General features: G+C 37.6%; 1 protein-coding gene across 3 annotated transcripts; it reads right to left on the reverse strand.

Moving 5' to 3' along the window:
- Positions 1-287: 287 nt before the first annotated feature.
- LOC104111100 (uncharacterized) lies at positions 288-6765 on the reverse strand. 3 transcript variants are annotated; one of them, XM_009620708.4, is made up of 6 exons: positions 5576-6765; positions 3556-4645; positions 2327-2709; positions 1332-2173; positions 1165-1248; positions 288-928 (listed from the first exon to the last, which is right to left on the reverse strand). In XM_009620708.4, the coding sequence occupies exons 1-6, from the start codon at positions 6123-6125 to the stop codon at positions 338-340; spliced, it is 3540 nt and encodes a 1179-aa protein (XP_009619003.1). In that variant the 5' UTR covers positions 6126-6765; the 3' UTR covers positions 288-337. The 3 variants fall into 3 exon arrangements, with proteins under 3 accessions (XP_009619003.1, XP_009619002.1, XP_009619001.1); XM_009620707.4 differs by having other exon boundaries at positions 1332-2709; positions 5591-6765; XM_009620706.4 differs by having other exon boundaries at positions 1332-2709.
- Positions 6766-24086: the final 17321 nt, after the last annotated feature.

Consider the following 24086-nt stretch of genomic DNA (forward strand, 5'->3'; position numbering starts at 1 on the left):
CCAAGAAAAAAGACCAATCAAAACTCACATCAACTGCCTCAAACAATGCAATATTATTTCACATGAAACATGATGTAATGAACAGACGAGTAAAAGCTATTTGCACGTGTACCTGATTTTTCCAAAGTGCGTGAGTGCATCAACTACCATTCCAAGTTAAAGAAACCCTTCTGCCGGAGAAAGGCCTTAGGGACCATAGTTCCTTGCATGAAACAGGTTCAATAAATGGGGAAAAAGCATTTTCAAGAAAAAATTCATTTATTAGCTAATAGCAGCAGGCAGAAAAATAATAAGAGAAAGAGTGGCATTTCAAAAACTTATGGCAAAATAAATTGTCTCAATGTGTACTTTCAGGAGAATGATGTATCCGACTTAAATTTACTGACCCAAACTCAATTGACTCTGGCATCACTGCCTCAAACGCCTCAGAAGACACATAGGGCAATAGCAAAGGATCACATTTAACATCAACTATCTCTTTTTCCTTCTTAAAATCATCAGAAAAATTCCCTACGGAATCATTGCTCCTAATCAAATCTTTAGACATTTCAGTTGGAGACTCAGAAGATCCTTCCACCTCTTCAGCAGGCAGGGGATTTCCCTCCTCGGCTACACCCAGAACTGTTTCCCCTTCCATCCCAACTCTTTCCGCTGTGGAAAGAGGAGATTCAGATTTCTCCTCTCCGTCATCGGTCATTGGCTCTGATGTCTCAGGACAGCTTGATTTTGAAGAACCTACAACCACCAGATCACCATCTTCTTCTAGCATGTTCCCAGCCATGGCAGGCTCCGTAGTTTCACCGCATTCTGAACTGAAATTCTCGAACTTATTTCCTGGATAAGCCTCTCCCTCCTGACCAGGAAATGACCACTTCTTGCAATTCATGACTTTAACTTCTCTTCTCTCCTGGTAAAGGGACAGGGCTTTCTGCAATTGGACATCATGCAATAGACAAATTAAATATAAGAGAAATTTGATTCATATTTACCTCAGCAAAAAAAGAGAAATAAATTCATTAATTCCGTTTCACAGCTAAGAAGAGCCGGACAACTTTACCAATACACAACTAAGAAGACATGACTGAGATAGTATGTCAAAGATATAGTTGATCAAAATACTTCTTTTTCAAAGGACATGTGCATATGTACCATAGGATGAAGTACCTGAAAGACAGAATCAGTCATAACAGCAAAAGGTGGACCACTTGAAAATTTACTTGGTGTCGTTATGGAGGCTACTACATACCCCTGCCACAGGAAAAAGAAAGCTTATTATGATTTCAAAAATGAGAACAATGAATAAGCAGAGAAATAACTTTGGCTCCCCTTACCTCCAAGAACAAAATTCTGGAATCATCAACATAAGACGTCATTTTCTTATCGACATCGATTAAACTTATGCATTGATCAAACAACTCAGGCTCTGTAAGCTCTGCAGATATATCAAGCTTCGAGAGGTAAACATGACAAAGAAGAGAATCATCTTTCTCCGATGGCTTCACCTCAATTGGTTGCTCTTCAGGAGTAGTCTTCACATTTTCAGATGTACTCTCTCCAAGAGAACCCCTGGACTGACTGATGTCATTGCTTTGATCATCTGCATCAGTCTGCTTTTGCTCACTCTGAACTGGTTGAGCTGACTCCTCTTCCTGAACTGAATAGTCCTCCTTCAGTGAACCAGATGGCAGCTCCACACTGCTTCCCGTTAGTGGCCCCTTCCACGCATCACTTGTCTCCCAACTCATACCACTATTTGACAGTGTCCTAGGCTGGTCCCAGTCTGGTCTGCCATTAAGGTGAGCTTCTTCACCAGAAACAGCATTGTTAGCATTCCACCCATGCATTGGAGGACCGCATGAACCATCAACCGGAGTTCGCCAACCCATCGGTGGAACATGGCCAGGAAAATGGTCAGCATCTGGTATATGGTAAGTAATTCCAGGGTGACTCAAGTCCATTGAAGGTCTCACACCAAATACTGACGGTGTAGGGAACTGCGGTATCATTGGATGAAAACCAACAGGAGGGGGACCATGTTGGAAAGGCATGAACCCATTTGCAACAGGCAACGGCCAGTTTGGAACCCTCTTCCAACCATGTCCTTGCATTCTTCCAATATTAGGATCATTAATTCTTCTGTGGTGGTTGTTTGACTTCCCTCTACCATCATCCTCTGAAAAGCCAAAAATTAAAGGGCTGTCACCCCCTGACCTAAAGGGGGGAGGAGCAGGCAACACAGACTTTGAATTGACAGAGAAGTGACTCCTTCTAGTATAAGGTGAAGAAACAGAGACACTATCTCCGTCTATGAAGGACAAGTCATCACCTGCGAGTGCTTTCCCAGCCAAGTCACGGCTTCCTCTGCCTTCCTTTACATCCCTGGAGCTACCACTCCTCTGTGTTGATTCCTCAGCTTCAAGGGTCCTCCATACTTCTGATCTACTTGAGTGTCTTCTATCATAGCTAGCTGATGAAGGGGATTTATCCACCTGCTGTAAAGGAGAACTGCGAAGATCTGATTTGAAACGCCTTTCAGCTGAAGACTCTCCGAGAATATTGTCTTCCCTTTGCATCAGTTTCTCCGTTTTCCGAGAAGAAGAATTTTTCTCCACTGCTCCAGCAGAACCACCATAATCTCTAGTGACGCCATGTCGAACCCTTTCTTCATAAGGATAATCCTTGTGCTTAGATCCATCTTGCTTTGAGAACCTGGTAGTTGAAAGAAGGGCCGAAAATGTCAGAATTTGTGCACAAAATGATAAAGCAAGGAAACACATAGTTATACACAAGAAATTAATGACCAGAGAATAAGCAATTTGGCAGAAAAGCAGAAAATGCTCATTAGACAATACTTAAGTGACTGGCTTATGATCAAAAGAGATTATCAAAGGAAGATGTTTTGATTCTCCGGTATAATACACAGCAGTGTGCCAATCAGACGGTCATTCGAGCCAGGGAACCATAAGCTCAAAGAATCACCTGCCCGGAACTTCTAACTAAACGCGGCATAAAACTGCCAATAAGTTATTTACCTTTTCGGGGAAAAAGACCAAGAAGCTAATTATGACTTGCAGCCAAAACTAAAGAGAAAAACTATAAAGGCAATGTCTCAATTATCCCACTGATCTGCCAAAAACCTCCCAGAACAAATTTCTTGCTATATAAAGGGCTAATGATTTTTCGGGCATTCCTACATCGCAAAGAGGTCCATCCAACATCTCAATTATCCCACTGATCAGGCAGAAATTCCAGGAAATACCAACTTTAGTGCCACAACATATTCCTTTTACTCCAGGGACTGTCACTATCGTTCGAAACAGCCATTTTGTTACCAAAAAGATTGAAAGAAGTTTGATTAATGTGGTACAGAATACAAGTTTCCCCTAAAAAACAGAGAAAAATAATAGAAGGGTCCAAAAATATCTAGAATGATCATTCCATGTACCACAACCAAGGATTTCAGTATCCGCTCTAATAAAGAACACAACTATGCCCATGCACATCTATCATTCTTTTCATTTTCACAGTATCATGTGAGAAAACTGGTAAACTTGCCTGTAATAATCCCTTGTAGCATGAGACCCAGAACTAGGTGAAGTCCAGCGTCTGTTGTTGCTCGGAACAAGTTCTATTTCAGAATTCCTGGAGATAGACCTTCCGCTCTCAGTGACCAAGTCTACTGTAGCACTGCTCATGGATCTCTTCTCTGCATCAGATCGTAGTTCTTTAATACTTCGAGATCTAAAATCACCAATGTCCTCTTTAGCACCGGTTCTTCTTCTTCCTCTGTCATCTTTAAACCTTGTTAGATCATCATAACCAGGGCTGCCTTCATGCTTACTTGACTTTCTAGGCTGCAAATCAGCAGCATAACTCTCATCCCTCGGATGCTTAGCACCAGACCTGTCACCTAAACGGTCTCTTGGAGCACGTTCATCCTTGTACTTTGCATACCTGAGTCTCTTGTCTTTGTCATTTTCATCTGCTTGCTTGTCATCCCTGCGTCTACTATCTCTTTCACTGGCTTCTCTGTACTTGCTATTCCTCTGCCTATCATCTCTTTCAACATCTTCATGATATATATCTTCATTGTGACAGCCATCTTTATCTCCATCTTCTCGATACTTATCATCCCTATGCCTATCATCTTTATCGCTATCTTCACGATACTTGTCATCCCTATCTCTCCTCTCTCTTTCACCATCTTCTTGATGCTTATCATTCTTGCGCCTACTATCTCTGTCACCATCATTAAGATACTTCTCATGCATGTGCCTGTTATCTATTTCACCATCCTCCTGGTACTTACCCTCTCTATGTCGACCATCTCTATCACTATATTCCCGACTTTTTTCATCATGCTGTTTTCTATCCTTGTCCACATCCTCTAAATACATAGCATCCCTATCCTTGTCATCTTTACCACCATGCTGATACTTATCTCCATATCCATCTTTATGTTTTCCATCTCTCTGTCTTTCATCTTTACTACGGTCCCACCTGGATGACAACCGTCTACTATCACTTTCGTTTAAAACATCTACATATTTGTCTCGATCACCAGAGCCTTCTCTTCTCTTCCGTGACCTTCTCTCACTTTCCTTCTCCACCTCAGGATTATATAACTCATTTTGTGTAGACGACTCTACAAAATCCAACAAAATTGAAAAGATTTTAAAGGTAACACTCAGTAATTTCTCATTAAAGAAAAAAAACAAAAGACTAACCAACACATAATAATTTGACCAATGATGTAGAATAACAATGCACAGTAGACACTTTACATACATGCAAGATGATATCAAAATACATGCATTACATACATAATACACGTATACTGATAGAGATATTATTGAGTACAAGTCAAAGTAACATCAAAACTGTTACATGCAGTTGTAACACAAGCTAAAGTCGGTGGCCTTTAGCTTCATACCAGATCATTGGAACTTATGCATTCATGGTCATGTTCGTAAAGTTCAGATCATTATTTATTTATCTTTGTTTCTTTGCATGTATCTTTTGTTCTCTTTTGTTACATAGGATCTAAAAGTTGATTTTTCATCTATATGAAACTCGTGTTTGTTATCTTTCATTATTTTCCTTTGTGAACTTTCTACAGAGTATAATAATAAACGTAGCAATCCATCAAAAACGTAATAATTCTGGCATTTTCCACACAGCATTTCCTGAGCACCAGTGACTATATACTCAAAGCAGAGGAGGTTTCTAGGTTAGGTTTCCCACCACGGCTAGTAACTACATGCTAGCTCCTTCTAATTCAAATATGACTAAAACAAGCCATCCTCCAGTCTAGGAAAAGCATTAAAGTTTCAACCTTTCATAATTAGGTATGCAGAATTCAACAAGAAATGCAATGCTTAGCACTTAAAGTATCATAGGATTTCAATCGAATTGTTGTTCGTACTACCAAAATATCACCGCTAACTGAAACCTAGGAGAACTTTTACTCAAAAGGCAAAGGGGGCTTTGGGGTACCAAAACCTTGCCAAGCACCACATAATGCTACCTAAACAAAAATACCAATCACAAAAAACACACAGATAAGTCACCTTACCAGCATTTTCTTTACCTCTTTTGCCCTGCTTCTCATCAACAGAATCCCCTGATTGCCTCTTCAAACTGTTTTGACTCTTCTTCTCTTTTTCTGATAATCCTACCTCCTTTTCCTTTACTTCCCTTGAATCCTTGCCTTCTTTCCGGGCCGAATCCTTCTCAGATTTCCTCTTTGCTACCCTTCCACTCTTACTGTCCTCTTTCTCCACCAATGAGGCAACAACATTCTCCTCTTTCTTCTCTCTACTACTCTCCTGCCTTTTACTACTTTTACTCTTAGAATCAGCCAGATTCTTCATTTCTTTTTCTTTTAATCCCTTCTCAGCATCAATTTTCAAACTTTCTCCCTTCATTTCTTTGCTTTCACCATTTCCATAGCTAATAAGATCTTTACCAGAAGCTTTACGCTTCTCAACGGAAGTTGCTGAACTCTCCTCCTTACTACTCTTCTCCTTCATCTTCATATCCTCGTCAGAATCCGAACAGTCTCTACTCTCCTTAGCACTGTGTTTACTCTGCTTGTGCGATTTCTGCTTTGAACTTTGAGGCATAACTCTAAAATTCCCCAAATATAGCCTTTTGCTTAATTCAAAACCCTAAAAGTATTACAGCACCACTACAATACTCATATTCGAAGCGTAGGTGTCAAATTCCTTAAGCCTTTTTCTTTTATTCAAAACCGAAGAAGTATTACAGCACCACTACACACATAAAATTCATTAATGCGCCGCCGCTAGACATCCAATTCGCAACAGGCTACCGCTGCCGATGACAGTTAAATCGCCGGAAATTTCACAAATTTGCAGAAACGTTAACACGAATAAAATTTCCAGCCGCAACTGTAAAATTCCCCAAAATTAAGCTTTTTTTTTATCCAAAATCCTAAAAGTACCTCCACAACACACTTATATCCATTCCACTAGAATCACGCGCCGTTAATAGAGAAGCAATACCAATCCGACAGACGCCGACGGTGCCGGTTGACTCGCCGGAAATCCGACGAACTTGCAGAAATTTGACCTTCACTCAAATCGTCCGATAACCGTATACGTATAAAAAACCGTATAGGATATGTATATGTTGAGTTTATATAAAGAGTGAAAATTTATGCAGAGAAAATATGAGCGAGAGAGATATTGGAGGCGACGGTTTGTTTGCTGGGAAAGTAAAATGTGAATTTTGGAGTGTGTAATGACGGAAATACCCTGAAGGGAAGTTTTATATCTATAGTGGAGTTTCTATTGACACGTGATGACCTGTTTATATCTACAGCAGAATCTGTATTTAATTTTGTTTTGCAGGAATTGTTGGTAGTTTCATTATAGTTTTGCTTTCTCTATTTAGTCAACAAATTGAAATTACTATTCCTTTTTTTTTTAAATATATATTTCATTATTATATATCATTTCATAATGTATCGTATCGTATTGTATTGTATTGTATCGTTTTGATGTATACAATATTTGGATATATTGTATCATTTGCCGTTATTTCATGATGTCATGCACCAACAATAAGCTTGTATTCCTCCGGTCCACAATAAGTGACAATTTTACCTTTTATTTTGGTCCAAAATAAGTATTCACTTACATAATTAAGAAGGAATTGATTTTATTTTTCCAAAATTTACCCTTATTTACATATTCCAATTGTCAAGTAACAATTAATTAAGGTTAATTTAGTAAATACATCCTTTTTTTTCTAGGAGTTCGTATTTTCTTAATGGGTATGATAAAGGTAAAATGGTCACTTATTGTGAATCGGATGAAGTAATATATAAAGAAAAATTAAGGTACAAAGTAGAATTATTATATATATAAAAAAAGGTAAGGTAAATGATAAAATATGATTACTTAATAATAAGGAAGGGCAAAATGAGAGAAAAAAGTAAGGTAACGATGCAACCACGCCAAATCGGTCGTTACATAAAGTGACACTTTTTTGTTGTTATAAACTATAGATTTAGCGATAAGATACAATAAAATTTAAGTAACAATCAAAATAAATATTATATTTAAAGTAACAATACGATACAATACAATAAGTAACAACCATCCAAACAAGTTGTAACAGTAGGAGTATAATTTTGCATAATATTTCTCGAATATATAAATATTTTTCCACTTAAAATAATCGTTTAGAATTAGATAATAGCCAACCATCAATAGTTATGTGCAAAATGTATATTAATTATGATTAAGTGAAGAAGTTTATAAATTAGAAAATTTTGATACACATCATATATTTATTAATTGATACTTTGTGAGTAATTTTTTTAAAATTTAATTGAAAAAAATAAGTACATCTAGTTCAAATTGCTCATAGATAAATACATAGTATACTATCACTAAAAATATAGTGGAGTGGTAAGTATTCTTCTATTCTTAATAAGAAATTTTGTGGCTCGAGCCCTAGAAATACAATCGTCGTTGGTAGGAGAACTTTATTCAAGTTCAATATTTCATTTCAATTCCGTAAACGAACGTCAACTTACTGAAACGTTTTTAGGGAAAAATTTATTTGTAGCCACTCGGGCCAAACTTATATCATTTGGTAGCCACAAAATGACCTCATACAAGTCGTAGCCCAAAAATAATAATAACGGCTAGCAACTGAAAAACCTGAAACCATAAGCTCAACGCAAACGGAAATGAAATCACTCCAAATTGATTTTGGATCCTAAATTCAAGTGTTTTAATATGGAATCTTCAACCCCCCAACAATATAAAAGTCGTCCAAATATTCACATTGTCAAAAAAATTTTAGGGTTTCTAAAGAGTAAACCCAGAGCAGAACTCCAAAACATTCACGCTGAAATTCAAAGTTTTTGCACAATTGCGACCTACAATCAAATTAATAGAGTTGAGAATTCATTCTGAAATTGTGAAATTGATACAAAATCGACAAACTCAACTAATGTCTATAGAGATTGTGAATGTTGGAACTACTGTTCTAATTTTGATTCCGATTTTACTTCAACACAGTGGTGAGTGGGTAAGTTAATTTCCTTGTTAATGGCGTGCTAATCAATTCGGACTGTAGCTATAAGTATTTTGTTGATGAGATATACAAGCAATTGGGTAGGGATTCAATTACAAATGATATGGAGATAAAATATACAGTGAAGGATGGCTATGTAGTAATTCCAATATACAATGATATGAGTGTGCGCTTGTATATGAAGATGAAAAAGAAAAACCTAGATATCACCGAATATCCATTATGCATAACGTTGAAAACTATGTATTCAGGTGTTGAATGTTCATATTCAAATTTATACTTGAGTGGTAATTTACTCGCAATAACTTTAGCTGGTTTACCATGTTAGAACGTAGAAGAAGTACACAGAACTAATATTGTTGAGATGATGAATAATCATGGAAAAGAAGACAAAATTGAGATAATGAAGGAAAATTGTATAATAGACAAACCACAACCTGAAGAAATTACAGAAGGCCAGTTGTATTGGGACAAAGATACACTCATTGTGTAATAAAGTACTACGCAATACGAGAAAAATATTAATTTATAGTGGATAGATCATCTACAACAAGGTATGATTTCTACGTATGAGATTGCACTTCCTGTATAATTTTGTGTATATTGCTTCTATAAAAATATATATAATTATTGTATAATGAGATTGTATATGTGTACTTCTATGTGACGTTGTGTATATTTCTTTGTATAAATGTATATTAAATATATAAATGTAATGTAATGAAATTGTATATGTGTACTGCTCTGGGACATTTTATATAGTAGTTGTATAATAAATGTAATATAAATATATAATTTTTGTATAAACATATTGCATGCGTGTACTTCTTGTTTATTTGAGACACAAGTGTAAAAATATGAAGAAGTGCATTATCATAACACCATATTTTAAATAGGTATTGTCTTACATGTGTGGATGAAAGTTGCAAATGGAGTCTTAGATCTTCAAGTCTACACAAATTAAATGTCTTCAAGGTTAGACGGTTCAATGATGTTCACACTTGCCCAGAGACGGGTAGATTATTTTCACAACATCATGCTACTTTGTCAGCCATTGCAAAAATAATCTGTAAGAAATATGTCAATCCAAAAATAATATACACTCCGGCAGACATCATGAGCGACATGAAACAACAATATGGGATTAATATGAGTTACATAAAATCTTATAGAACAAAAGAAAAGGCGCTTGAACTACTAAGAGGGATAACAAGCGAATCTTATAGTAAATTGTCGGGTCACTTGTATATAGTAAATATGATAAATTCTGGTTGTCGCAATATTACATAAATCAGAGGACGGGCGCTTCATGTATATTTTTGTCGCACTAAATGCATCAGTCATAGAATGACAATACTGCAAGCTTATTGTAGTGGTTGACGGGACATTCCTTAAATCATCATCACACAGAGGGACAATGTTAACAGCTAGCGCACAAGATGTGGCAGGTAAATATGTCGTAGTATCGTATCATAATTATATATGGTATAAATATTTCTTGTTTGTGTATAATAAAAATAGCATGTGGATGCTTTCTTATTTGCTTAACAGGTAAAAGTTTTCCACTAGCATATGTTGTTATTGATTATGAAAATGATGTTTCCTGGTAATGGTTTTTTGAAATATTTAGACAGGCTTTTGGAAAAAGAGAAAGGATGTGCATCGTATCTGATCGTCATACAAGCATATTGAGGGGTGCTTTGATTGTGTATCCAGAGGTATCTCACTGTGTATGCATCTTCCATCTTTGGAATAACATAAAGAAGCAGTTCAAGAAGAACCATGACCGGCTGAGGGAGGTATTTTTTGCAATGGCCAGAGCATACAAAATTGAAGATTGTAATCGCCCCATGCAATATATGGACAGCATTGATAAGAGGGTAAGGGGTTACCTGTTCCAAGTTGGTTATAAAAAGTGGTCCATAGTGCATTCCATTGTTAATAGATCCACGGTGATGACTTCAAATATTGCCGAGTCACTCAATGCAAGAAACAAAGAGGCAAAAGAGCTACCAATCATGAGTTTGCTAGATTACATGATGAATTTGGTTATGGAATGGAATAATACAAATAGAATGACTGCAATGAGTACATTTACTGGCCTAGGAAAAATTATAGCGAAGTACTGAAGGAAAATAGCAGTTTGTCGCAGAAGATGACGGTAAATATTCTTTTATCATGTCTTTTTTCATTCACCTGAATAACATACTTTGACAAAAATGCATTAATACTTGTCATACCCCTGTTTTACTAATGATATCTATTTAAATTTAGGTGAGGCCTTCAACCGATTATTTATATGCAGTGATGGATGCTGAATAAAGGTGGAACATAATCTGCATGCAAAAAAAAAAAAGGAATGCTCGTGCAAACGATTTCAAGTGGATGAGATTCCTTGTCCATATGCTATGGCAGTATTGGACTACACACACATAGAAGCACCCAAATATTGTTCTACCTATTACACCAAGGAATACTTCAAGAAGATATATGAAGTGCCAGTTAATCCACTTCTAGATGAGACTACATGGGACCTTCCAATAGAGGTATTAGATAATGTGGTCCTACCACCGATAGTGAAGGGCAAATTAGGAAGACCGTCGAAGTCGCGACGCAAGGGACTTTATGAATATCTATATACTTAAACAGTTACCTGTGGACTGTGTGGAAAACAGGACACAACAAAAGAACATGCGGGAATGCTCGAGACAACTAGTAGATGTTGCTACAATGATTTAATGTTTTGTAACTTTTTTCCTTGTGAATGTTACAATTAAAATATTGGAAAATAATGAGATTTGCAATCAGATTCTCTCTGATGTATGAATAAAGATACTACTTTTTGTCGTAATGAAAGTATTGATAGAAGTTTTATTCCAAATACTGTTAAATTGATATTTGTATCCTTTAAGTTGTTATTCTGCTTGCCAAAAATTGTGCATGTATAAAAAATATATTTATACATTGTAGATTGTCACTATATAAAAAATGTACAAAATAGACTGTCACTATACAAAAAATATATAAAATAAACTATCACTATACAAAATAGACTGTCACTATATAAAAAATATACAAAATAGACTATTATTGTACAATTTATATATAAATAGACTATCACTATAAAATTTATATACAAGTAGATTGTCATTATACCAAAAATATACAAATAGACTGCCACTATACAAATTATACAAATATATTGTCACTATACAATTTATATACAAATAGACAGTCACTATACAAAATATATACAAAATAGACTGTCGCTACACAAAAATATACAAATAGACTATCACTATACAATTTATATACAAATAGACTGTCACTATATAATTTATATACAATATATATACTATTTATATACAGTTTAGCTGCCCTCAAACTTCATTCACAAACTGCCTATAACAACTTAGCAACACTAGTTAAATTTGCAAAACCTGTCGAAACAGATTAAAACTGTAGAAATTACAAAACTAAAACTGTAGAAATTACAAAACTACACAAAATCTGAAACTTTCGAAATTCCACTATTAACTGAAAACAAACAAGTCGCAGTTAAAAGTAATATTCAACATTAGCATTTCAAACATATTGTTCAAAAACATCCCAAACAAAAAGCATAAAATGTGATATAACTATGCAATTGTATCCAATCATAAGACATTATTAGAACCAAACTACTTCATCTTAAACCACATGTGAATTTTTTGCTAAACTATCCCAAACTGTTTCATCTTGCCCTTTTTCTTGATATCCTTCAAAGTCTCGTCATCACCAACAGAATGCAACTTGTCATTTTTCTTGTTATTCTTCAAATTCTCGTCATCACCAACGGCATGCGACTTGCCCTTTTTTTTGCTATCCTTCAAAGCCTCGTCATTACCAACGGCATGCGACGTGCCCTTTTTTGTTAGATCCTTCAATCTACCAGTAGACTCGTCGTCACTAACTACATGTGCTCTTTGTTTCTTAACTCCATAATCCTATAGCAATATACTATATCGGTTCCGTATCCCATAAATATCAATAGCTTTAGGAATATTGCTGCCTTGAATGATGTACTCAGCAAATGCAGCAACATAAACACCGCAGTCACTACATACAAAGTCGCACATAAACGATAAATAAGTTAGTATAATATCCAAATAGGAATTCATGTACAAAAATGAATAAGAATCAGAAATATTCAACAATAATTTACGTGTTATCTTGCGTTGGCAACCCATCAACGACATGAATCTCAAAAGGATCAATGGCGAGATATGATAAGTAGGGATTTTAGCCTATTATTTGCTCTCTTTTACTTAGGTTTTGGGCCAAAAATGTGTGAAGGTATTCCCGAAACTAACTTAATGTGCTTGCTTGCAGGGTTTTATTCGAAATGAGCCAAAGAAGCCATAACAAACTCATAAAGGAGTTAAACTTGAACATAAACCAAGTCTGGACCAATACTGTGGAACGCGGACCGTGATAGAAAAGGGCGGCCGCGAAATTATCATCGCTGAGGCGGCCATTATTCCGCGGACCGCGAAATAGAGATTTAAAGAGGCTATTTTGAGCACTAAAATTAAGCGTTGAGAGCGGCAGAAAGACGCGACCGCGAAGTGACTGGCGCGGCCGCAGTTGGAATTTAGTGGACAGCGTTTGTCGAGGTTCAGAGACTTTGCAAGATGGGCATAAATGAAGAAGGTGGTCCGCATCCAAATTACGCGGCCGCGAAGGAATCTCACGCGGACGCGATGAACATTACGCGGTCCGCAAAACGAAGATCTACCCAGGCCCATATATGAAGAAACGCAGACCGCGCTCACTATTACGCGGCCGTGAAAGCCCAAACGCAGACGCGTTCAGAATTACGCGTCCGCGAAACCTCCGCATGGGCATTTTTTACCGAAATTTTCAGCCTAGTATAAATAGATCTTTTTGTCAATTTTAGGTTAAGTTTTGTTTAGCAGAGCACGTGAACGGCTGGTTTTTCTCTTTTGGGGCAATTTTAGAGTAGATTTACCTTCAAACTTTAGATTTTCATCTTGTACTTTAATATTATGGCTTATATTTCATCTTTATCTTTGATTTCTGCTGTTATTATGAGTAGCTAGATCCCATATCTAGGGTTGTGACCCAACCCTAGTGTGGGTATTTAATGGGTCTTGAATTTTAGGGCTTAATTGTTTATGAGTTAGTGATATTTAACCTAATTCATGCTAAAATTGTAGAATTAGTGGTTGCAAACACTGACTCATACTTTTATGAATTAGGCTCTTCTTGAGAAAAAGGGACTAAGTCTAGGAAAATTAGGCTAACAAGGAATTAGGGTGAACTCAAGAGATTGATAGCCCCAATTAAAGGGTTAAACCTAGAGATAGTAATACCCGACCAATTTCACTTGTATTGTATGAACACTCATTTGGGCTTGAGAAAGCCAAATCGGGCAACGTCACTCAAACTATCGAGAGGTATAGAGTGAGCACTTATGTGTGATGGTTATATCACGACCCCAATCATAACAAGTTTGTCCTAGATTCTTGATACCCATTAGATACTCACCTAGGCGGAAGTCACTTCCCTAGTGCCTTTTAACACTTGAAAACTTTCACCAAAAATATTGTACTTAGCTTACACTCAGCATATAATAGTATAGAATTAGAATAGAATCAATCGCAATAATGTTTGAAAGTGCAATTAGGAACAATACGCACATCTAGATTAGTTAGATACTCAACTCCAAGTCAAATTAACTTCCTGTGGAAATCGATCCCGACCTCGTTGGGTAAAACTGCATCGACATCCTCGCTACTCTATAGTAGTGTAGGTTTGGCATCGATCAAGATCCCATAGGATTCTCCTTTGTGTCCCAAAAAACAATACGATGAATGAAATATGGGAGCAACACTGAGTTTGACTCAATTGATCTCTGAACTGCAATATTCTGCCGTACGCCACTCATGGAATAGTATACATAAATGCGCAGATCTTTAAATGACAGTCTCATCAATATCCAGTGTCACTTATCAGGCAGATTTATAGGGAAAAGGACTACTTTATCAACAGTACACCAAGGAAAGTTATATCTTAAAAAATACCCAAGTATATACTCAACAATTGGATATGTTTGAGTAATCAAATTCATGTCTCTGCTTTTCTCCAAAAACTCTTTGTACAAATTCCAAATCAAGCAATTAAACCAACAGTCGGCAATTGTGAATCTTATTGGAACATCAACACCGTACTTCCCTTTCTTTCTCAAATAGTAAAAAATAACATCAATATGCTGAAATATGAAGAATAAACACACATAGTGAGAAAATTACATTATGATAAAACTAAAATGTATATTTTATGTATAAACAGATTATATATTTTACAGAAGATACTACAAATATACATAAACGATACCCTTCCATGTTGATACTATATTTTCTATTGCCATTATTATTCTAATCCTTTCTTCTGTCTACTATCCAAGGGTTACCAAGTCCTATTTTTCATTTATTACAGATAGAATCTATTTGTAATTACAACATGGATAAAAGAAAAGAAATGGCATTTATGCTAACAAATTAACATAAATATGCTGAAATATAAAGAACCATTATAGTGTTGACTTACTGAATCACAGGGGTAGGCCGGGATATGCAAATGTGAAGAACCATTTTTTTCTCCAATATAATCAACTCCATATTCAAAGATTTTATTTAGATTTATTGCTAATCTCTATATAAACACCATCCCTGATGAATCATGATAAAAAAAAATATGGTTCATAACTCGAAACAAGAAAAATAAACAAGAAAAAAAAACTGAAACATAAAACTTACGGCGCATTAGTCCTTAAGACTCTATTGATGAAAGTGTTCCACTTACACAATATTTTGAAATCAACAGGATTATCAACATTTCCCTGAAAATGATACTTTATAGTGAAGATGAACTTATTTGACTTATTTGTTAAGATGGGCTTCTTTGACTTAGTTGGATTATTTAGAGCAATTTGGATGCTGCCACCAGAGTCAAATGTGTTCCTAAATGGTGACTTCATGACCCCTGCTGGTTTTCTTTCTCTAGGGATCATTTCAGGTGTGTCATGGTCAACAACAACTATATGATCTTCCTCCATAGTAGCAATATTTTTCTCAACTCCTAAACAATTACCGTGTATAATATTTGATCAAAATACTTTTGGGTGATTGCAGTGATTTCAGCCTCGGTATCGCTAATCCAACCATTGTCCTCACCAACTTCCTCACAACTATTTTTACCAATAACTTGTACAGAATCCTCCACCGAACCCCCCATATTAGCAGTGTTTTTCTTCACTTCTGCAATATTTACTACACTACCACCATCTACATCATTTTTGTCACAAAATTTTTGGGTAATTGCAGTGATTTCAGGCTCGGCATCCTCAATCCAGGCTTCATCTTCACCAACTCCTTCACTACTTTTATCAGCTCCTATAGAATCCTTCACCGCACCCTCCATAACATCAACAGTTTGCTCTAGACCTACCTCAGTGCCAATATTTTTCTTTACAACTTCCTCACTACCAATATTTTTCTCCATAACTTCCTCACTATCAAAATTATTCTCTGCAACTTCCTTATCACCAAAATAATCATTATGAATATTACTAGTATCATGATGGTCATGACTATCATGATGGTCATCGTATTTTCTATCACCATGTTTAGGAAATCATGTCTTTTCAAATAAGAAAATCATTAACTGCTCCAAAGACGAAACCTTTTCGTTTACCTATAAAAGAAAAGGTGAAACTGAATATCAATTGAGTTATTAGAACTGCTCAAAACCAAAATAGAACTTTACCTTGTTGATTTCACTTCTTAGAAGTTTCAGCTCGTTGTCGCTTGAACCAAATTACTGGGTTGTGGATCCGAATTGTTTATAGGTTGTGATTCCAGCTTATTTTTGGGCTGTGGATCTGGATTCTTTATAGGTTGTGATTCCAGCTTATTTTGGGCTGCTTCTTAGCATTTTTTTCAGTTCGAGTGTTGAAATCATCAACATCATCTCTTGGAATAACGTTAGGCACAACTCCAGATTCGATATCCATTTCATTTTTATCTTCATACACTGGGACAAAATCATGCAATTCAAGCCTTGTTTGTTCAACATTTGTTGGGGCAATGTTACCAAATACCAACTATAAATTTTAAAAAATAACTTAGCAATCATGAATTTTTTTTTAAAAAAAACAAAAGACAACCAATATATTATTTGCAGAAACTACACATCATACAGTTAATTGATATTATGTATATTAAAGGTATAAAAAATGTATCAGAAATGCATAATTTATGTATAATGTTAGCATATGAAGTAAATTCATATGCATTGCTAAAAATGTTGTAAAGTAAACAAATATATTTTTTACCTGCTCCCGACTTAAAAGAAAAAATTCTTTCCTCAACCTCTTGAAGTCCACTTCTTCTTTACAGTACAATTTAGTATGTGTGGTACAAGATCTCCAATCCGTTAAGCGAGGTTTTTGTGAGTATAGTGGGCAACATTCATAAAACCAACAGTGGAATGCCAAAGGCAAACCACCATATCGGCACATCTCTCTACTACTATGAACCTTATCTTTCATTGACTCCAACATAGCATTGAAAATCACTTTTCCCCAAGGGAATGTCTCAAAATCACCAGATTCAACCAGCAAAAAATCATCATTTGTTATGAAATCAACATTCGTAATAGAAAATAGGTAACTGTGAATGAAATACAACACTACAATCTTTAATGTGTCCTCATCAGATTTCCATATCTTTTTAAAGAAATGGTCAGTTAATAATTTCTTAGATACTTTCGACATGCTTGGCAAGTACAATTCCATCAACCGACTCGATAGGACAGATTTGTAATCCTTATTGGGATCACCATTACACTTTAAACCTGTGATGATACAAAACTCTGCAAGTCCAAAGCGCAACTTGGTGCTAATCACTTTAATACATAACTCATCATCTTTTGGTGACACCACTTCCCTAAGCAATAGTGAATGGATAAGTTGATTTTATAAAAAAAATCGGGCAAGTCCACAAAATAACCAAAACATATTCTTCTAAACATCTCAAGTTGCTGATCATCTAAAGTATCTTTCAAATGTTTCATTATACTGTAGTTTGTATATACACTGATACGAGTACTATAATGATCACCCAAAGGAACATAGTAATCCCAAAGCTGCACACAATACAAAAATATAAATATATATAAGCTTCATAACAACCACGAATATGCACTTGAAACATTACTTATACACTATGTGGATAGATGATATACTTTATATACAAATTGCACATTACTTATCGACTTGATACAAATTATATACAATATGAAAAAAATATGATACATTTTATATACAAATCTGGAACATAACTGCTATATTGGATACATTTTCTACATACTAAAATAAACTAAGCGACACAGGTTAGAGTTATATTATTTAGAAAAAACCTTCAAATCAGATGAGCTAGAACATTTTTTATTAACGTGAATTTTTCTCATTTTTGTTGAACATCATCCCATCCTTTTTAGCCTTCCTTTTATAACCTTTACCCTTATCCTTCACAACATCCTTTCCCACCATTTTAGACTTTTGCTTCATAATATCTCTTCCAACAACTTTAATCTTTCTATTTGAACTCGTGCCTTTTTCAACAACTACACGCCTGATCAGTTTGTGACCTGGTTACTCTATCACTGGGAGTCCTGCTATGTGAACGAGTCCTTCTATCAATAGGGGTATTTTGCATTGCTTCAACAGATTTAGGGGTTGCATGCCCCAAATCGCACTAAAATTCTGGTGAATCAACAAAATTTTCATCATCATTCCTGCTGAAACTAGGGTTATATTTCACTAATTTACTAGATAATTTCATATTTATATTTTTCTTCAAAGCCTTCTTTTCCTGCATTATAGACTTGACTATGAAAAAAAAATCGAAAACCTACTGAAATTTAGACTTACATTGAGAGCAAAAGTAAAAATGGAGAAGTTGTGTTTGAGAAGAAATCGGTGTTTCGAGAGCACAAAGTAGAATGGGAAAAAATCGTGAGTTAAAAGGCGTGGGTGGGTCAGTGTCTTATGGATAATTTATGGGCTATTAGTTGTAATATGTTTGGGCTTGATAGACATTTCAGGTCCATGGGGAAAACATGAGCTATTAAAATTTTGAGGAGCTATAGAGGGTCATTTTCTCACTTTTTTATTTATAAGTAAAATCTACAAACAAAACCATTAACATTTCCATCTTTAACTTCAACTGCCCCCACTGCAAAATTCAAATCTATATGAGATACTAAGAGATAGAGGACTCTGCAATGGAGAGCAAGGCCTCCAACAGGAACGGCAGAAGTGAGTCTTAAATAAATCATATTCATCTATCGCTGCTGAAGATAGTCAAGAAAATTCTGCAGCTGGGATTTTCCCAGAAGATACAGAAAGAAATGTTGGTGTTTAATTTGTTCAACTCTGCGATCATAGATTATTTATTTATTTCAAGTTATCTTCATATGCGGGATTGATTCCTCTTCTTCGTCCAGGCACGTGCAAATATTAGTGTATATAGAAGTGAAATTTGAACCCGAGACAGCCTGCTCGAGTGCAAGTGCCATGTAGAATCATATGACCACCTTATCTGAAAACTCTCTAACCAGATGGTAGATAAATATTATCATGCAATGTCTATAAATGGGTACATTCTATACTGTATACGGGTGAAACCGAGCCCATGAGATGCCTCGGCTTCCAATGGAGCAAATGGAGTAAGAGACGTAACAACAAGAAATCAGAATCAAGACGAGGAGCCCCTCGAGCGGGGGTCCGGGAAAAATGCCCGGCCTCGGGAGTATCGGGGCCATGACCCCGAGTTTGGTTCGAATCCTAAAGGCCTCGGAGAGCACTACCAGGAAACCGAGCACGACCAAAAAAAGGTCGTGATGTCCGTGACCAGCTGGATATCATGGCGTGGATCTCGGCACGTATCGGCAGAGAACCGGTGATTGGTTAAACATAAGATTTTTTTACCATTTATAGAATTATACTTAGGGTAAAACTCCCCTACTATATAAAGGGGGTTTGATTATTCATCAAACACACTGTAACACGCATATCAAGGATATATACTCTAATTTTCTCTGTTATTCAAAGTTCTTATTCTTGTTCATCAATGCTTCATTATTGTGAGTCCGGGATCGAGGGAAGACATCTCATTAAGGCTGTCATTGAGTCTGGAATCACCCTCCTTAAGCGGTTTGACAATCTATTACGTCCTTTATCTGTTTAATCTAACACAATTTATCATTTGTATTGAATTAATCCATGTATCCTTGAAATCACATATAAATTTAACCGTTATCCATTTTTTAGGATAAACAGCTTGGCGCCCACCGTGGGGCTAAGGATAATAGTGGCAATTTGATACAAATTTGCATAACAGACTCTATTTTACACTTTTTCTTTGAGCTTTTAATTTTAGGTCAGATTAAAAATGTTGAACTCCCAATCTATCCATTTGAACGTGGATGCTAAGTCCGGCCACAATGCGAAAACAACAACATGGTACCTAGCAACAATGTGCCCCCTGCTGACCCCAACGGAATCCCGGTCGTTGATCTGATCGATACTAACTCACACGTGGCTATCGAAGCAAATCTGCCTACTAACCCCAAAAACAGCATTCGCGGGGGAGCCCGGTCGTTAGCCCGGAATACACACGACGGCGAAGGTGATGAGATTAACTTGCGCGTGATCTTCAAAATGTTACAGGCTCAACAGGAAGTGATAGCCCAGTTGCAGAACCAAAGCCGAGCCCCCAGTAGAGTTAAGCCCGAATCGTCTCGGGAAAATGCCCGTAAAAATGAACTCACCACGAAAAGGCTGGGTGAAGCAGAAACCGGGACTAACCCTGAGATAATAAAGATGCTCCAGGAACTGACAAAGTAGGTGGATTCGAGAGAAAAGAAAATCGAAGCCAACGACAAAAAAATGGAGACCTATAACTCCAGGGTCGACCAAATCCCCGGAGCGCCACCAATACTGAAGGGCCTGGATTCCAAAATATGTAACCGATCGCAGCTCCGAGCGCAGCTCCGAAGCCGATCCCAAATAAGTTTGTATGCCCGAAATTCTGAAGTATGATGGGAAAACCGATCCCAACGAACATGTGACCTTTTATACATTCGCCATAAAAGGAAATGACTTGGAAAATGATGAAATCGAATCCGTTCTATTGAAAAAGTTCGGAGAGACCTTGTCGAAAGGAGCTATGATATGGTATCATAACTTACCCCCTAAGTCTATTGACTCTTTTGCTATGCTCGCATACGCCTTTGTAAAAGTGCACGCATGGTCCATCAAGGTCGAGACCAGGAAATCAGACCTTTTCAAGGTAAAGCAAAGAGATAACGAGATACTCAGGGAATTCGTATAGAGGTTTCAAATATAACGGATGGACCTGCCTCTGGTCGCAAATGATTAGGTCGTTCAGGCCTTCACCAAATGGCTCAATCCCGAAGCTCATTGCCTTCGCAGCAATTGAAGCAAAATCTGATAGAATGCCCGGCAGTAACTGGGGCCGAAGTCCATAACAGGTACCAATCAAAACTCAGGGTCGAAGACAATCAGCTCGGGGCCCCTTCCGGGTCCGTTTATCCCGTCAGAGTTGGGGACAGATCCAATAGAGACATTGATCGTGAACCAAGATCGAATAGAGATCGGTATCAATCGTACACTAGAGATCGAAGGGGTAATGGGTCCGGATGCAAGAATATAAAAAGTGAAAGAAGGAGCGACCGAGGTCAGAGTAACCGGGCAATCATGAGCAAAAGCGGTTTTGACGGACCCTTCGGGTCTAAGGAATCACCAAGGTTATCGGAGTACAACTTCAACATCGATGCTGCTGCCATCGTATCATCCATCGGACGCATCAAAGATATTAAGTGGCCTCGACTATTACAATCCGATCCTACCCAAAGGTACCCCAACCTAATGTGTAAATATCATGACACTCACGGCTACAGAACCAAAGACTACCGATAATTGAGAGAGGAAGTAGCCTGGTTATTCAACAACGGACACCTCCAAGAGTTTTTGAGTGATCGAGCCAAAAATCACTTCAGGAATAGGGACTCCAACAAGCAGATCGAGCAAGAGGAACCTCAGCACGTCATAAATATGATCATTGGTGGGGTTGATGTCCCCCACGGGCCAATGTTAAAGCGCACCAAAGTGTCCATCACAAGGGAAAAACGGACTCGAGATTATGTGCCAGAAGGAACCGTATCTTTCAACGGCGAGGACACTGAAGGCAACGTGCAACCACACAATGACACACTGGTAATATCTGTACTCATAAATAAATCTCGAGTTAGGTGTGTGTTAATTAATCCAGGTAGCTCGACCAATATCATCAGATCGAGGGTCGTAGAACAACTAGGTCTACAAGACCAAATTGTGCCTGCAGGTTGAGTTCTAAACGGATTCAACATGGCTATTGAGACCATAAGGGGAGATAACCCTACCGGTGAACACCGCCGGAACCGTTCAGAAAATAAAGTGCTACATAATCGAAGGAGATATGAGGTACAATGCTCTGTCCGGGAGGCCATGGATTCATAACATAAGGGCAGTACCCTCGACATTATACCAGGTGTTGAAATTCCCCACACTATGAGGAGTTAAAATGGTTTACGGAGAGCAACCGACCGCAAAGAAGATGTTTGCGGTCGATGAGGTGGTCCCGATATCCGCACTCTCGACATCAAAGAACCCAAGTTCGGTCACCAAAGAAGAAACCAAATAGCAATCACTGACACCGACATCGGCCCCGACCGAACCAGAAAAGCAGGGGACGAGTGAGGATGACAACTACGAGGTTCCCAAGTCTTTCAAATCCCTTGACGATTCCGATGCCACCAAGTCAAAAGTCGAGGAGTTGGAGCAAATCATACAGACCGAGCACCTGCCCGATCGGAAGGTATACCTGGGCACGGGATTAAGTCCTGAGCTTAGAAAAAAACTCATTGAATTACTTATAGCTAACATAGATTGTTTCGCTTGGTCCCATCTTGACATAATAGGTATCCCATCGGAAATAACTACTCACAACTGAGCTTGGATCCGAAGTTTCACGCCGGTTAAACAGAAAAGGAGGCCTCAGTCTGAAGTCAAGCATGCGTTCATCAAAGACGAGGTATCTAAGCTCCTTAGAATAGGCTCCATTCGGGAAGTTAAATACCCTGATTGGTTAGCAAACGTAGTAGTGGTCCATAAAAAGGAAATAAATTAAGAATGTGTAAATACTACAAAGACCTGAACAAGGCACGCCCCAATGACTCTTTTCCTCTGCCCAACATCGATCGCATGATCGATGCGACGGCCGACCACGGTATCCTCAGCTTTCTCGACGCCTATTCCGGGTACAACCAAATCCGGATGGACCCGGACGATCAGGAAAAAACTTCCTTCATCACTAAATACGACACATATTGTTATAATGTAATGTCGTTCTGATTAAAGAACGATGGTGCCACTTACCAACGTCTAGTAAACCATATGTTAGAAGAACAAATAGGAAAATCAATGGAGGTTTACATTGACGACATGTTAGTAAAGTCCTTGCGAGCAGAGGACCATTTGGAACATTACCAGGAAACCTTCAACATACTAAAGAAATACAATATGAAGCTGAACCCGGAGAAATACGCATTCGGGATCGGATCCGGAAAGTTCCTCAGATTTATGGTGTCCAACCGCGGAATCGAGATCAATCCCGACAAGATCAAGGCCATAGAAGACATCACCGTCGTGGACAATGTCAAGGTCGTTCAAAGGCTAAACGGGCGCATAGCCGCCTTGGGTCAGTTTATTTCAAGGTCCTCCGATAAGAGCCATCGATTCTTCTCGTTGTTAAAGAAGAAGAATAACTTCTCATGGATGCCGGAGCACCAACAAGCTTTGGAGGAACTCAAGCGGTACCTTTCGAGCCCACCTTTGCTTCATACTCCGAAGGCAGACGAGCAGTTGTCCCTGCACTTAGCAGTATCCGAGATAGCGGTAAGTGAGGTCCTATTGCGGGAAGAGGAAGGTACGCAATTTCCTATCTATTATGTTAGTAGGACTTTGGGCAAGGCCGAAACTAGGTATCCTCACTTGGAAAAGTTAGCGCTCGCTTTGCTAAGCGCCTCCCGGAAGTTAAAGTCGTATTTTCAATGCCATCCCATATGTGTCGTAACTACTTACCCGTTAAGAAACATAATGCATAAACCCGAGCTCTCGGGATGATTGGCGAAATTGGCCGTGGAAATTAGCGGATACGATATCGAATATCGACCCCGAACCGCCATCAAATTCCAAATTTTGGCAGACTTTGTGGTCGAATTCACGCCGGCCTTAATACCCGAAGTTGAGAGGGAATTTTTGTTGAACTCGGGGACTTCCTCAGGGATCTGGACCCTCTTTACGGATGGTGCCTCAAACGCAA

This window comes from Nicotiana tomentosiformis, chromosome 12 (genome assembly GCF_000390325.3).
Source record: "Nicotiana tomentosiformis chromosome 12, ASM39032v3, whole genome shotgun sequence".
Classification (NCBI taxonomy): domain Eukaryota; kingdom Viridiplantae; phylum Streptophyta; class Magnoliopsida; order Solanales; family Solanaceae; genus Nicotiana; species Nicotiana tomentosiformis.